Source organism: Silene latifolia, chromosome 11 (genome assembly GCF_048544455.1).
Source record: "Silene latifolia isolate original U9 population chromosome 11, ASM4854445v1, whole genome shotgun sequence".
In the NCBI taxonomy this organism is placed as follows: Eukaryota; Viridiplantae; Streptophyta; class Magnoliopsida; order Caryophyllales; family Caryophyllaceae; genus Silene; species Silene latifolia.
In genome coordinates this window covers 199050933-199068449 of record NC_133536.1, presented here as the reverse complement: position 1 = coordinate 199068449, position 17517 = coordinate 199050933, and the positions used below count along the sequence as shown (strand labels likewise).

The 17517-nt window shown below is 39.8% G+C and overlaps 2 protein-coding genes across 2 annotated transcripts; one reads left to right on the top strand and one right to left on the bottom strand.

Annotated features, from left to right (window-relative positions):
* Positions 1 to 3090: 3090 nt before the first annotated feature.
* LOC141612285 (F-box protein SKIP23-like) lies at positions 3091 to 6427 on the top strand. The gene is made up of 2 exons (XM_074431025.1): positions 3091 to 3183; positions 5098 to 6427. Exon 2 carries the CDS (start codon positions 5098 to 5100, stop codon positions 6286 to 6288), a length of 1191 nt encoding a protein of 396 aa, XP_074287126.1. The 5' UTR covers positions 3091 to 3183; the 3' UTR covers positions 6289 to 6427.
* An 8029-nt stretch (positions 6428 to 14456) lies between these two features.
* LOC141612284 (2-hydroxyisoflavanone dehydratase-like) lies at positions 14457 to 15895 on the bottom strand. The gene has a single exon (XM_074431024.1). The coding sequence runs from the start codon at positions 15704 to 15706 to the stop codon at positions 14660 to 14662; it is 1047 nt and encodes a 348-aa protein (XP_074287125.1). The 5' UTR covers positions 15707 to 15895; the 3' UTR covers positions 14457 to 14659.
* Positions 15896 to 17517: the final 1622 nt, after the last annotated feature.

Genomic DNA, 17517 nt, shown 5'->3' with positions numbered 1-17517 from the left:
TCTTCTAATTCTGGTGGTGCCATGCGATAAGGACCCATGGCTGGCGGCTTGGATCCTGGCTCCAACTCGATCTCATGATCCACCTCCCTTCTAGGTGGAAGTCTCTTAGGTAATTCAGGCGGCATAACGTCTTGATACTCCTTCAGGACTTTTTGCACCTCCCTTGGTACCTTGGTTGGCATTGATGCGTCATTCCCGACTAATGCCACTAGATATGTCGCCTCATGATGCTTAAGACCCTTCTTAAGTTGGAGTGCGGACAACGCCTTTGCTTCAACCTCCTCCCGTGTGACGGGTACCACTCGGGCATTACCTTGGCTTTTTATCGTTAATGACCCATCTTCCTCGAACACTATGGGCCTTACAGAGTCGATAAATTCAAGACCAAGTACCATTGCAAAGTCATCCATAGTCACCACCGTGAAGTCGGCTTTCCCCTCCCATTCACCTAAACGAAGAGAAACGCCTCGGGCCACTCCATGAATAGGCATCGATGAAGAGTTTACCGCCTTCATCGACCCTATCTCCTTATGATATTTTAACCCCAACCTCGTGGCTTCAGCCTTGGTCACGAAGTTGTGGGTGGCACCACAATCGAACAATGACTTGGTGCACTTCCCATTAACGATCGCCTCTACAAACAACAGGCCATTGGAACGAGGATAAACTTCGAGTTTTGTGGGCTTACCTATGGCCTCAGACTCCTTAGCGATCTTGTTGAGCAGGCGAAGAGACCCCATCTTAGCTTCATCATCGGACCCGGACTTTTCATCGAATGCCGACACCATGGCATTCAACTTTTGTCGTTGTGGGCATTCCCGAACAAAGTGTGGCCCTCCACACAAGAAGCAATCACGACTCTTCGTCTTGCTCTCCGAGAAAGACTTGGTTTTACCCTTGTCTTTGTCCCTGTTAAGCTTCCCCGTGTTCGAGCTGCTACTTTGGGGCGTTGCTCCCCCACCTTTTTCCTTGTTTCCGCCTTTGTTTATGTGTCTCTCCTTCCTCGGCTCGCTCCTTATTTCATACAAGGACTCCGCCACGGCTATTGCTTCGGCCAACGTCTTTACATTGCGTCTCTTAAGTTCCTGTTCAGCCCATCTTTGTAACCCATCCATAAAGTAGAGGAAGGACAAATTCTCGGGCATGTCCTCGATTTCCAACAAGAGTGATGAGTATTGCTTGATGTACTCACGAATTGACCCGGTATGCTTCAAAGCCCGAAGTTTCTTCAAAGCTATCTCCTCGGCATTATCAGGGTAGAATTGCTTCTTGAAATCGGCCTTGAATTCCTCCCATGTACTAATATGGAAGGTTCCCTTCTTCTCGTCCGCCTCTCGTCTCCTCCACCAAAGGATGGCATCGTCTGATAAATACATGGTGGCGGTGGTGATCTTTGCTGCATCGTCTTGGATTTGTAGGGCACTGAAATAGCGCTCCACACTCCACAGGAAGTTGTCTAGCTCCTTGGCATCCCTCTTTCCATTGAACTTTGGTGGCTCAGGTACTTTAATCTTGGGTGCCTCACGCACTATGGCACCTCCTGCAACAGCGGCTCGGCATACGACAAGTTCCGCCTTGAACTCATCCATCTTATCATTTAATGCCTGGACCTGCTTGGCCACCTCCTCACGAACCAAGCGTAGTAAGTCCTCGCGCAACGAGCCTGCGAGCTCGTTTACCGCTCCTTGGACCTCCCCCTTGAGGTCTTCCTCACCTTGCTCCAACACCTTAACTTGTTCTTGGAGGGTACCCACGTTGACCTCCAAGGTGGACAGTGAGTCTTGGTAATCCCCGATGGCTAGCTCCAACCGAGCCAGACGGGTTGCAGTGGAGTCCTTTTTCCCTTCTTGAGTGTTGGTCGGCTTCCCACTAGCCGGCACGTTCGCAGCAACACTTGAATCACCTGACGACATCTTTGTCTCTATGGTCCTAGCAGGCGAACCTGCTCTGATACCACGTGTCACGAGATGACTACTTTACCCCCTTGAATCAAACTCGTGTGCTACTCGACTTGCGATCCCGTTGCAAGCCAAGTCAAGCAAGACCCTCAAGATGTGCTAGGCTATGCCTTAGACACTTAACAAGTGAAGTTGGAACTTAGAACAAGAAGGCTAATAATACTTGGTGTTGGAAATAGATTGCTTTTATTAAGAAAGCTTGAAGATTACAAGAATGTTTACAAAGTGAGTTTGTGTGAATGTTCTTGGATGGATGGCAAATGAAGCCATGCCCTCCTATTTATAGAGCTCCTAAGGAGTCATATAGAACCTTAAAGTGTCCTAGAAGTCTCGGGACTACTCTAGACTCTTCTAGAATATGCACAAGTTTCCTATATTTACATGTTGATTCTAGATTAATCTAGTATGCACATGATTTATCTAGGATGTCCTAGAAAATTCTTGAAGGACCTAGATTCTTCTAGAACATTCCGGATTCTTCTAGGAGCTTCTAGCATGTTCCGGAGAAATCTAGTCCACTGAACTCAATTTTCAGCATGGTTTCGGGAAAAAATCCTCATATTAAGGCGGATCGTTACATATAGCTGGTGTAATGGTGTCCATTTGGACTGTGCTATTAATATTACTAACATTTCACCAATTTTTTTTTTTCAGTAGTTTAATTAGGGCATTAGGCATAGAAATCGTGATTTCCTAACGAAAAAAGGAACGTAACTTGAATTAAGGAAAATAATTTAACCCACCCTTTGACCTTACCGCTTCACGATAAATGCGAGAGCAATATTTTATAAATGCGAGAGCAATATTTTAATAGAACCCCTCTTTTTAGACAGTAAATTTTATGGCGGTAATCATTAATTTAATTAGATAGAAAATAAAAATCATAATTTCCTAAAATAAAAATTGGAAATCATATCCTAAATCAAGGAAAATTGGAAATCATATCCTAAAATTAAAGCCTTATAAATACTTATCTCACCTAACCAAAGCACACAAGAACTGTTTCAAAAACAAACAAACATAAAAGCCGTTGCGTTAACAAAACAGTCACAATGATAATAATCTAACTAGGGAAATATCTAAACCTCAAATACACAGCATTAATTTAATTAGATTTAATCATTAATTTAATTAGATTACTGAATTTACATCTCTAGTTTAGGTGTTTAGATTTTCTTATCTAAACCTCAAATACACAGCAGAGTTTCTTCAATAACATCTTCAGGTATGCTTTTTTTTTTTTAATTATTATTACGGTTTTTCTAACATGTACCCCTTAGGGCACATGATAATAATCTAACTAGGGAAATATTTTTGAGAATATTTCATGATATATTAGAGTTGAAACTCATATTTACCATAATTAGTGAAATAATCTTGAAAACTTTTCTATACTTAGCTTATTATCATGTGTCCTAAGGCCACATATTAGAAAAAATCCTTATTATATTGTTGGTGTTATTGATGAATTACTCTTCCTTATTTTTTTTTTACTACTCTTCCTAATTTTTAAGAGTAATATATTAGTATTATAATTATAATAATAATTATTATTTTAGTTTTGAATATGGAGTATTAACTTGTGAGATTAGATCCGAATGCTAGGCTAATAAAGCTATAAAATTATAATAATTATTCGTATTGTTTTTATAATAATTATTCTTGGTATTTTTTTTTTTTTTTTTTTTTGTAAATTATTATCATCATCAACCTGTGAGATTATATCTGTTTGCAAGCTTTTTGCTACTCCCTCTATTTTTTTATATATGACTTTCTCACATTTCGAGACACTCTCTTCTCTCTTCAATATCTCTTAAAATATAAGACTAAATATTATGATATGTATACTCATATGAAAGAGTTTTTCGTAAGGAATTTAATGGTACCATTTTTATATTTTTTGAACAAATATGTTTTTGTAAATATTAAAGTCAAAGGCTTACCTCGTAAATGTAAAACGTCATATATAAAAAAGTGGAGGGAGTATTAAATTATGTAGGGGATTTAGAACTCTCCAACTTGTTTCGAGATTAAACGCAACAAATAGCCTGAAAATCTAAAAATTAGTGGGTCGCTGGATACGTTATTCTCAATGTTTGCCTTTCTCAATTTTATTATTATTACGAAAATTAGTGGGTTGCTGGATACGTTATTCTCTAAGAGAGGCCTCTGATTAATTGTATTCCAACCTCCAGACATGAGAAAATGAGAAATAACTAAATTACACTATGGTAACACTTACCTAAAAGGTATTAACCACACTAATAGTAACATACCATATTTGACATGAGAAATAACTAAATTACTCTTACATTCAAATTGGAGCAGTTAACATACCATATTTGACATGAGAAATAGTAACATACCATATCAAATATTCAAATTGGAGCAGTTGCCAACGGAATTAAAATAATCAACATGAATAAAATAGCGACAATAGCATATTAGCATTTAGCACAATAATAAATTATTATATAATAATATAATAAATAAACAAATAACTATAACTAACAATATATTAAGGTGGTAATTTATTATGGAGGACTAAAGAGTGCTAAGTTCTATTTATACTAAATAAATGTTCATGAAATTGCTAACAGTTAGTGTATATGAATTCTATTGTTCATAGAGTTGTATATGGATCAACTATTCAACTTTAGTGTAGCTAAAAATCTATCTAGAATACTTCAAAGCTAATTAATTTCCATCAAAATTCCTACACTTATACTCTTGTTGTTATTAAAACATTGTTATTAAAAATTTAAGTAGTTGGTAAAAGTTGGATTCCCTATAATCGCTCAAAAAAAACTTTCTTTAGTAATATAGATAGATAGATAGATAAATTTACCATCAAAATTTTGCTCTCCGTCCTGGCCATAGAACAAATGATTTGGACGTAGAAGCACATTATTAACAGAATTTTGATGGACTCTACTCTTATAACTTATCTTATGACTTTAGTTGTATCTGCCGTTTTGGATGGTTAGTATTTAGTACTCCCTCTCCCTTTGTCCCATTATAATTTGCTTACTCTCCTTTTTAAATAATACGGAGTACTCTGCATTTCCTAGAATTATGCGGGATACCTCGTAAACTTATGTCTACTTTTCAATGATATACTCACTCCGCATATTAGCAGATGGCTGGAGATTGGTCTACGATGCCTCTTGACCTTCTTGGGACCATATCAATGAAATTGGAAACTTGTGAAGATTTTATTTATTTTTCTTTGGTATGTCGGTGGTGGAATCGTGTTGCGTCCTCAATCAAGAACAGTTGGAGGGCTACTCCAACGCCATGGCTTTTACTAGCCGAAAACAATAAAAATAATCCAAATTGTTTTCGCAAGATCTTCAATCTTAAGAATAAGAAGTGTTACGAGTTGACTCTCCCGGAGACATTTGAAACAAGGTGCTTCGGTTCAGCTTATGGTTGGGTTGTAATGATTGACCGTCGTCTAAATGTTAAATTGTTTAATCCAATCTCCAAGGCTCATATTCCTTTCCCATCTTTGGAAAACAATATCCCAAACCTAGGTGGCTATGATCCCGAGTTCCACAAAAGAGAGGATTACATTACTTGGTGTATGAGATGTTTGGTAGAAAAGATTGTTGTGCTCAAAGCGTCTCAAAGTTGTAGTCATGAGTTCGTTATCGTGGCATTTTGTGCGGCTAGATGCATAGCCGTAGCTCGGCCTAGAGATCAATCATGGACATTGATACTCGCCGATGAAGGAGATTATGAAATGGTTGATGTTGTGGTGATGGATGATCGTGTATTTGTTTTGTACCAAGATGGAAGACTCGTGTATTGGAATGCTGAAGAATTTTTCAATCTAGAATTTGTGAAACAAATCGATTATTCACCAAGACAACCTCATATTTTCGGAGAGGACTTGGGCTACACATTCAACAAAGAATATCTTGTTCAATCCGGTAGTGAACTCATCATGGTGATACGATATAAGGAGGAGGTGGTTGATGATACGGGGATCGATTTTGATTATGATATCGTTTATGAAACCTATCGTTTTGAGGTATTCAAACTCAACCCTACCAACAAGCTTTGGGAAAAAATACAAGAATTACCTGGTTTGACATTGTTAGTAGGTTGCAATTCTTCTATGTTAGTTTCATCGGGTAAATTTTTGCAAGAAAATTCTATATATTTTACCGATGATGAAAGTGGCTTTTGGTGTATACCAAAAGAGTTTGGTGGACATGACATGGGTGTTTTTGACATCAAGAACAGTGAAATAAGCAGATTTTACGAAGGTGATGACACGCGCTCCATATTTTGCCCACCGACTTTGTTCAGTCCTCAACTTTAAAATAAGAAAGTGTGTTTTTCAAGTAGTAAATGTTTTGGAAGTGTTTGAGTTGTAACAATATTTTTTTTTTTTTTTTTTGAAATTTTGTATAAAGGATTTTTGGTGCGTATAAAACAACAGATTTTATATTGCAATAAAATTGAAATACAAAATAAAGAACTCATTATATTAGACATTTAGGGAATTTTTACATCAACTAATTGTCGTACTTGACTGACAGTACTTTAGATTTTCATGTTTGCTCTCTCTTCTTCTCCCTCTCCTCTCTCTCTTACTCCCTGTCATACTTTTTTATTTTACTAGTTGTTGCGCCGCGTCCTCCCGGGCGCGGAGCCCCAATTTGAAGAACCGTATTGTGATTTCTGATATTAATACTGTGTTTCCGTTCCTATGTTTATAGAATAGTTTGTCAACTACGTTGCCAATCTTTTTTTTTTTTTTTTTTTTTTTTTTTTTTTTTTTTGGTGACGAGGAGGTTGGATCCTCCCAGGATCGAGACCCCCCACCGCAGGCGCCCTTGTACCATGTGAGTTCTTTCCCATGGGATTATTCCCTCTCCGGGCGTCAGGTCCCCAAGAAAGTGTTCATCTAGGGAATCGAACCCAGGACCTCGCAATTCCTCCTTAGGAGGCTTTAAGGTTACTCTGGAATTCCACTAGACTCACACATCTTGGGTTACGTTGCCAATCTTGTCGGAACCAATTATCTTCCATATTGGTATGTACGAGCACCTGAAAGTTTGAAACTGTAACCCCTTCCTACCCGTTTGACATGTCTTCTTTCTACCTAATACGAAGTAGAACTAAAACGAAATAAGTCCTCAATAGTTGACTACTTAAAGGACAAATGGTCCAACAGGATTCCCAAATTGACTGAAGATATAAATTAGAGTCGGTAAAACTATGTTGGGATTCATTCAGAAAAAAAAAATTATCGATTACTACAAAAGTTTCTCTCTCTATCTCTAGAGAGTTTCTCTCTAAATGAGAGTTTCCTTGTTCTTTAGGTTTTCCCGCCGCCTCAATTTTTTTCCGACAATCACCATCTCCATCCATCCACTTTCTTATCTTCACGGCCAAACCCACTCATCCATCCCACTTGTTTACCTATCTGTCATCATATCCTTTCGCATGAACTGTTGAGGTGTCTGTTTCCCGTCCTTTGTCTGAACACGTGTCCTCCGTTGCTCGTGTTCTGCCACCGTGTGTTTTCCGGCCTAACCTGAATTTCCTTTCTTCTCCTATAAATTGAAATCTACAGTTTTTAATTGCTCCAGATCAACACTTTTATCTCAAACCATATAATATAACCTTATAAAATGGCCTCTTCTTCATCCATTGCTCCTTGTCGGGCAGGGGTGAGTATAAACCTTCCCCCACATCTTTGTGTTGATCTCACAGGTCTTGATTTCACCAAAGTTCTCACTACTCGTTTTATCGACCAACGCTACCTGGATATTGACCGGATCATGTATCTGATTGGCATCAACTGGAGGTTAAATGGGTCGATTTCTATTCGACCCATGAAACCTTACTATTTATTCAGCTTCTCTTCTTCAGTTGACTACCGGTATTTCAGAAACCGTCAGACTGTCAATGTTGATGGCAGTCTTCTGGTTCTCCGTCCTTGCTCTGCTACTACCTTTCCTGACAATATGTTGTTTCATATTGTCCCGATTTGGGTGCGGGTTCTACATCTTCCCTTTCATTTGATGCACTCCTCTGTTGCGGCTTACCTCTTGGCTCATGTTGGTGACGTTTGTGAAGAGGAGGTGGTTAATTCTTTAACACCTACTCGCTGCTTTGTTCGGGTGAAGGTCTGGGTTGACCTTTCAAAGCCTCTGATCCCGGGATGCTACCTTGCTATTAGTGAAAGGGATCATCAATGGATCGGGTTTTCGTATGAGGGAGTTTTTCGTTTTTGCAAGACTTGCGGTGAAGTGGGTCATCGAGTCTCCTTTTGTCCATCTGGTAAAATTCAAGGTGCTCGTCGTATACATGCGCGGATGGAAGAGCTTCGAGCCAGGGGTTTGTTGGTCCTTCATGGACCGCCTGGTTCGCGGTTTTATACTCCTGAAGTTATGGGTCTTCCTTCTCGTGCGAAGTATTTGACCTCGAAGATCAACATTGCCGCTCCTGACGACTCTGCTCATGTTGACTCTGGTGGTGATTCACCAATTTTTTCTTTCTCGTTGTCTCCATCTGACAATGGGGATGATGATGAAGCACCTTTCTCTGCACCAGCAGCTGAACTCGTGGTTCACGAAGATGAGTCAAGGGAGGTTCTTCTGGAGCATCACCCTCTGATTCGTGCTCTGCCTGACCCCACTGGCGCATCTACCTCTGCAACTCCAGCTTCTCCTGCTTTTAAAATGTCTGTTCCAGAAGAAGACTTGGACGATACCATGGCCTTAGGGCTTACAGAACCAGTTACGCCTCCTAGACAGGTTGATGTAGGCATTCTTTTTCGTGACAATCTGGGTGCTGGTACCAGTCGTGGCTCTGGTTTCAGTCATGTTCCTATGGACTCATCTGGTAGGAAGTTAAAATTTGTTTTCAAAAGAAAGGTAACTGCCAATCTAAACTGTTTCAGTAGACCTTTCTTTAAGAAATCATGTCGTTCCAAGTTTCTGGACTTAACCTGGGTTTTTCCCTCTTGGTCTGTTGTAGAACTCCACACTCGTCCCCCTGAGTGTCTGTATCAGTTCCTGGGTCTTCCTGGGTTTAGTTATACGAAGCCTAAATCTCCTGATTTGGACTTTCGTGCTCGTTTGGTTGGGCCGTTAAAGCGCAAATCCCAGTTGTTCCGGGTGTAGATTCCGGAGCAGTATTGTTTACCACGTAAGCTTGGTGAATGGATGTCCTTCCTTGCTTTGACTCTTCCTCTCGGTCTCTCCTGAAACGATGAACAAACTGAGGGCTCGGCTTGGCACCGAGCGTACTCACTCCGACGCTCAAGTATATTGTAGAGAGATAAGGGAGTTTATACCAGATGAATAGTGAGTTTTAGGTTAGATTGTGGATCCCCTTCTCAATGAGAGAAGTGGAGTATTTATAGACTTTCACCTTTTGTCACGTAGTGGCCAAGTGGCCAAGTGGCTAGCAGGTGGAAAGACTGTTCTACTCTCGGCCGAGGGACCCATGGCAGGCCGGCTGACTCCATGCCGAGGGGTCTTGGATATGAGTACGCGGATATGTCTCCCGGCTGGCTGATTGCCCAGCCGAGACCCAAGTGACCGGCCGACAGGCTGCGTCGGTTAGGCAGTCTAACATGTTGACTTGTTGTCTCTTGATCCTTGACCTTGCTCAATATGTTGACTCGGTCAGGGGGCGTGCAGAATATGCCCCATCACCAGTGTTTGGATTTGGCCCCGGTTTTTGGTTCTAATAAGCGTTTCAAGATTTCTGTAGACTGTGTTTGGGTTTTTTGTTTCTCTTCGCTAACATGGTTTTTGTATCCTTTCCTGTCTTCTACCAGCGCTGAAGATGGGAGGCATCTCTTTGGTCAGGTGGTGGACCATAAATCACCACCCGGGGATCAATGACTATCTTTTGTTGGAATTGTAGGGGCTTTGGTGAAGCGGATGATCCTACAATTCCGTATCTACATAGATGTGTCCTTAATTTCCATCCGCTGATTTTGTTTTTACAAGAAACTCATACCTCTGTAGATATTGCTTGTATGAAGACTTCTCATTTAGGGTATCCCAATTTCTTTGGGGTGGATTCTAGTGGTCGTAGTGGAGGTCTTATTTTGTATTGGGATAGCTCGGTTGATATTCAGGTCATTTGTAGTAACCCACATTTTATTTTCTGTAAGTTGGGTTTGCATCTACCTGAGGGGGTGTATAATGATATGTATATTATGTTCATATATGGGGAATCTATGTTTCAGTATCGGTCGAGTTTATGGGATCGGATTTCTAATGTTATTTTGGGTTGTACCCCTTTTCTTGTAATTGGGGATTTTAATCAGGTTGAATTACACTCTGACAAATTTGGTGGTTCCAGCTCTATACGCGGTCAAGTTGATTTTACAACATGGAAACTTCTAAACTGTTTGGTGGACATTCCTTTCTTTAGGCCTCGCTTCACTTGGATGAATGGACAGTTAGGTGATAGTTGTATCATGGAAAGGCTTGATCGGGCTTATGCATCGCAGGAATGGTTTGACGTTTTTTATCAAACCTCTCTTCTAAACTTACCTATTCTCATTTCTGATCATTCCCCGATTATTTTACGATTGTTCCATACGAAAAAAACTTATAAACGCCCTTACCGCATTGATAACTGGTGTTTACACCTTCCAGAAGTTGTCTCCCTTGTCGCTTTAGCCTTTCAAACACCAATCCAAGGCTCTTTACCTTTTGTTCTTTCCCGTAAACTAGCTACAGTCAGATTTGCTATTCTACAATGGGTTTTTCAACATCGTCTTACATATGGCATCAATTGGTCGTGCATTGAGAAGGACCTTGAACTATCAGCCACGGATATTTCAGATTTTGCTTCTGCTAATGATTTCCAAGTGCTACGTTCTAATCGTCTTCAGCTCATTTCTAAACAACATGGATATTGGGCCCAGCGGGTTAAGCTTCGCACTGAGGTATTAGATGGGTTGCCAACTCGGTTTCTTTTTAATCGAGTCCGTCAGTGCTCTGTTAAACAACGACTGGTTTCAATTCGCACACCCGCTGGGATATGGCTGCATGAACCGGAACAAGTTGAGCATGAAATTCTATCTTACTTTAAGGATCTTTTGTGTGCGTCTACAATTTCGTCGGCTGATTCATCCTCTTCCTCTTTGGAATCCTTTCTTCTGCCTTTGGACTTGCCATCACTCTCCTCGGCAGACAGCTCTATTTTATCAGCATCATTCACTGATACTGATGTTCTTCGAGCACTGCGCACTATGAATGGTTCGAAATCTCCTGGTCCAGATGGGATCACACCCCGGTTCTACCAGTTTTTTTGGCCTCAAATTGGTTCTCTTGTGTCAAGGGTTTGTTCTTGATTCTGAATTCTGGGGTTATGCTAAAGGAATGGAATAACACGCACATTGTCCTCATCCCAAAGACTGATCATCCTGAGTTGGTCTCTCAGTATCGTCATATTAGCTTATGCAATGTTATTTACCGCATAGCTTCTAAGTGCCTTGCAAACAGACTCAAACTTGTAATCCCTTCGATTATTTCGGATTCACAACAAGCTTTTATTCCGGTTCGTCTAATGTCGGATGGATGCCTGGTTGCTCATGAAGTTCTACATTATATTAACAAGACCAAGAAGGGTACTAATTGTTATGCTGTACTGAAGCTAGACATGAGCAAGGCGTTTGACCGAGTATCCTGGCACTTCCTTATGGCGGTCCTGCGCCATGTGGGGTTTCCTACTCACTAGCGGGACATTATTTGGGAATGCATCTCCACAGTCTCTTACAGTGTTCTTATCAATGGGACTCCTTCAACTACTTTACGGCCTACTTCTGGTCTACGTCAAGGTGACCCTATTTCGCCGTATTTGTTTATTCTCTGCATGGAGGTCTTATCTCGCCAGTTGTCCATGGCCGAAAGAACAAGAAATTTTACGGGAATCAAAATTTCGCGGTATGCCCCCACTTTGTCACACTTGTTCTTTGCGGATGATGCTTTACTTTGCTGTAAAGCTACGCCTGCCTCTTTTGAAGTCATAAGAGATTTGCTGAAGAAATTCGAAGTTGTCTCAGGCCAAATGATTAACTTGGATAAATCCTACATCAAATTCAGTCCGAATTCACCAGCTGATTTTCAGACCCACATGAAGTCGATTCTAAAGATGCCTACGGTCTCTCATTTTGGTGACTACTTGGGTGTTCCAATTGATATTCCTCGCAAGAAATCAGAACCGTTTCTTCCTTTAATTGACAAGTTGACTACTCGCATTGCTTCGTTGTCTGCGCTTCACTTGAGTCAATCAAGCAAGCTTGTTATTATATCCTCTATCTTGCTGGCTTCTTTCAACCATATCCTCTCCTGTGTTCCTATACCGCATGGGGTTTGTAGAAAGATTGATGCTTTGATCACTGCTTTCTGGTGGAGAAGTGACTGGAACAAGAATTCGATTCACTGGCTTCGTCGTGATATTTTACAGTCTCCCAAGTCATATGGCGATCTTGGTATTAAAAATACTTTCGTGCTGGGCCAAGCCTTACTCCTTAAAAAATTCTGGCATATCACTTCTCCACCAACCTCTTTACTTGCAAAATTTTGGACGGCTAAATATCAAAAGGATTTGCCTATCCCGAAGTCCAAGTCTTTGGTTTCAAATGCTTCTTATGCATGGTCAGGGGTTTGTCGTACTGTGCATTTATCTAAAGATGCTATCTGTTGGAAAATTGGAAGTGGTAAGTTGGTTAATATTTGGTCCAGTAGATGGGTTCATGGTGAGCTACCTACCCCTAATCCACAATGTCATGAGCCACTACCACCTTTGTCATCCTTTATCTTGCCATCTGGGGATTGGAATTCAACAAAGCTTTTCCACTATTTTTCGGCACAAACGGCAAAGGTAATCATTGCTATGGAACCTCCCGTACCTGAGATTGATGACTTTATTTATTGGAAGTTTACGGAAGATGGCTCTTATTCAGCCAAGTCTGGGTATTGTTTCCTCTGGTCCCAATCTTCGTCTGGTTCCTCTGTTCGATCTAGTGCTCCACGATTTCCTTGGCATATTGTCTGGAAGAAGACGTTATCACGAAAGTTGTCTTTGCTTCTCTGGCGTATGGCTCACAATATTTTGCCAACTAATGCAAATTTGCTTTCACGAGGTTTGAATGTGGCACAGGAATGTCACTTCTGTCATAATTCGGTTGAATCGATGGATCACTTATTTAGATCTTGTTTGATAACCCAACATTTATGGAAGTCTTGCTGGCTTGGTATCAGCTCCATGGCGAATCCCTTTACACCCTTTGGAACTTGGGTCATGGATTTTTTATCTTACCTTTCTCATCATTCTTTGCGCGAGAGAACAAGGACTACGACTTGATTTACTTTTGCTCTTTAATCCGCGCGATATGGACCTCGCGTAATCTTGTTGTGTTTCAAAACCATCCTGTTGATCCTGGATTTGTTTATCGACTCACCGATGAACTGGTAAGTTCTTGTACTCAGTTGCATATGGGTAGATCACTATTCACGTCTCCTGCTCTGTGTTTCTCTCCTGCTGCTACCACAGGTACCTCGTCCTATCAATCTGCCAGCTGTTGGATAACCGCCTCTACACAAAAACATAGGGGTTCAACAATCTTCACTTGCTCCTTTTGGGATTCCGCTTTGGGCCGCCTACTTTCACATGAAATACGTGCCGGAACCTCAATTGATGCGTCTGCAAGAGCCCCGCTCATCGGCTATGCGTTATGCTCGGCCGCATGGATTACAAAAAACAACGTTAGCTTCCGAGTTACATGTCGAAAACTATCCTCCGTTCTCGCAAACTTATCTTTGCAAGTACCATTCTTGTACGGAACTCGTTTTTAGGATCCGTACTTTGTTTGCCCTTCGTAGTTTGTGGTCTGTAAGCCTTGCAACAGGCTAACAGTTCTTGTATTGTGTTTTCAAGTTTAATATGATAGTTTATTGTTGTCAAAAAAAAAAAAACTATGTTGGAAAGTTCAACCAAGTAGTTTATCAAACCTACCTTGTCCTTATTCCTAACCGTTTATTAAACACAAATTCTCATTATAGATGGATAGTGTCCGTCTATAGCTATACACAAATAGTATTTTGGGTCTAACAGTCCCTCTCACAAGTGCAAGTGGGTGAGAAATGGATACCCCGCCTACACTAGTTACTTACTAGTCACTTTCATTTGTGAGAAAGACATTATCCGTCTATAGCTATAGACGGATAGTGTCCTATAATGAGACAAACTGTTAAATACAAATTCTCATTATAGACGGATACTATCCGTCTATTAAAAGTTACTTCGAATGCACAACAATGTTTCTGTTCTTGTTAAGTTACATAAAATCATGGTAACACAAACACACTAGCTCTTCATAAATTTTATTTTGCCTTTCGATTAAAATAATGTTAAAAAAGCAAAGTGATCGACGATTGTGAGATGTCACAAGTTACTTTCGTCTAAATCATAATAACACCGACACATTACTCTTTACACAGATTCTCATTTGTGACGCATCACAAGTTCATATTGTCATCCGATTAAATTAATGTTGAAAAGACGAGGTGAGATATCACAGGTTACTTTTCGTCACAATCAAAACTTACTATTAGCTCTATATATCATCATTCATCATTAGTACTCTAGTAGCATTAATCAACCACAAGTAAACAACAATTTCACTATGAGACCACCACTAATCCCAACCCCTAATTGTTTATAAATGCCGAAAAATCATTAATTAGCTTAGTAGTTGCAGGATCTTGAGGCTTGGATATATGAAAAATATGCTCTTGACCTTGGGCTTCAATCCATTGGGCCTGACCCTTCCATCCACTAGCCTTAACTTGTTGATAATACCACCGTCCACGCCCCCTTAACTCATCAATCTCGGCCGTATAAACCAACAACTTCTTACACCCGAGGCGGCCCAAAGGGACCGCCTTGGGCGTGAACGGGTTAATGTACTTATTATCCACCCCATCTTCACACTTATTACAGACATATGGCCAAATCCTATAATTAGGTGAGTATATTATAGTCGCGGGCTCAAATGGGACCCGCTTTGACCCGAGAAAATACGGCATTGCCAAAAATAAGCCCGTTATACTAACCGGGCCGGGTGTAGCCCGGATCACTAAGTTGTGAGCTATGTTACCTCCAGAACTATCTCCCCCAACAAAAACCCGGTTCAAGTCCCCATACTGGGCCAACCATGGGTCCAAGTTCGGGCCTGAACTTGATTTATGGGCTGCTATCCAATTGAGAGCGGCCCATGCATCGTCATACGGTGCAGGAACCGGGTGCTCCGGATATAGACGGTAATCTAGAGATATACCCACTACATTGGCCTCGGCCGAAACCCGGGCCAGATACGTGGTGTCACCCCACCCAAAAGCCGACCCGATACAGAATGCTCCCCCATGAAAGTATAAGAGAACCGGTATTTTTCGGGCTGGATCGTGTCGGGTCGGGATGATGATCCGGGCCCGGAGCTGGTATCCCGGATTGGAGACTACGGTTATGTCCCTGGATTGAACTTGAGGATTATTTGGAGGAGGTGAGTAGGAGGGCGTGGCGATCGGGTCGCGGATTATGGTACCGTTACCGTAATCGATGATGTATGGTGCGACCTTTACTATTTGGTTTAGGGTATGTTTACGACGTTTATGGTGAGACGAACATGTTTGCGTCACGAGTAATGCCAACGAAAAAATGAAAAGTAATATAGAGATTTGATTAATTTTCTTGGCCATGAAAATTTGTTAGATGTATAAAATGATGAAAATTTGGAGAATTGAAGAAAGGATTATTGATGGTGTATGGACAGTAGTAGGGAGTAGGGAGTGGAGTGTGGGGCTAAAAATGTTGGGACTTATTGAATTATTTAATGTCATAACAAGGCTTTTTAGGTAAAGTGAAGAGTGTAGGGATGACACACCGACTAGATTGTCTTTCTAGTAAGGCAACAAAATCAATCAAGGAAATGGGACGTATATCGGTATATGGTAGTGAACTGAATATGGACTCGAATCATCAATCGTCATCAAGTCAGTCAGATATTTTTAACGAAAATACAATTCTTTAGGCATTTTAAATAGGAAAATATTTGCGTCTTCCTTACATTTATAGGAGGAGGATTATCTTGTAAGTCACAAATAGGACGTCCTCCCCGAAAACGTAAGTATTTTCCTTTTGAATAATCTATTTACAGAACAATAGTATTTATTATACGGAGTAGTATACTGCTTTTATAATTCTATTCAATCTAAGTTTTTAGTTGACATTCTATGGTCGATAAGATAATATTTTAACTATGATTTTCTTTATTTATATAGAATTATTTTTATTGAAAATATAATTTATGAAAGATTTTTTATACTATCAACTAAAAATATGTTCATGTCATGATATATTATTGTAGCAAGAATTTATCTCTATCTTTAGATACTTCGTAACAATTAAAATTTAAAACGGTTTTAAAACGCGTTTGAAAATGAAATTATTTGGATTTACTCCATCCGTCTCGATCATTTGTTATCTATTCATTTCGGCACAAAGACCAAGGAAATGAGAAAAAGTAGAGAAAAATAAGGAGTAATAAACTAAGATGTTCTCTCACATCTACACTTCCCCACATCACAGACCCACTCTCCCACTTGTGTAAAGTAAAAATAGATAACAAATGAGTGATACATCCAAAAATGAAAATAGATAACAATTATCAAGACAGAGGGAGTGGTTATTATCAGTTTCCTACCTTCAGGAAGTTTTTTTTTTTTTTTTTTTTTTTTTTTTTAGGCATCCCTTTAGGAAGCTTTTGCCTTTCTTACAAGTCTTATTCCATTTATGCTTTTTCTACATCATTAATCACGGACATTCTCCCTTGTTTGTTGCACCTTGTTAGTGCCAAGTGGTATTTCAGTTTTTGTATTGTGGTCCATGAGTCCATTCCCTTCACGCCTTCATCTTTTCACATTTGTATTTTCACTAATATTAAGCATGTAACATTGAACCGATGAATTTTAAAATTATTGTTTTTGAAGAATCATGCTAGATTGCTAGCTCTGTATTCTTTTCTTGTTTTATTAGGAGTCCACCAATTCTTTGTATGTCATGTTATGTCATTGTAAATAGTATAGTATATAGACCACGTGTCCAATTAGTAGACTATACCACCAGTTGTCTGATGTAGAATCCAAGCTCTATATTAAAGTTTTCGAGTTTTGTTTTAAAGAATCTGAGTTGTGTTGTAAAATTTCTGAACTCACACATTTAAACATATACCAAAAAAAAACTTTTAAAGAAATCAGAAAAATTATACATAAGTTCGGATAAATGTATAGTGATTGACTGATTGTACAATGCTTATTATACAAGTTGAGGTATAATACTGTTTGTGTTATAGATCATGCCGATTTAATTCATTTCATGGTTTTACATTGATTTTTGGGTAGACATTAATATAAACAATTTATAATAAATGGTCGAGCTTGAGGATTGAGGGCTAATAGAGGTGTTCACTGCCGCGGGGATAAAATAAAGTATAAACATACCCCTATGACAA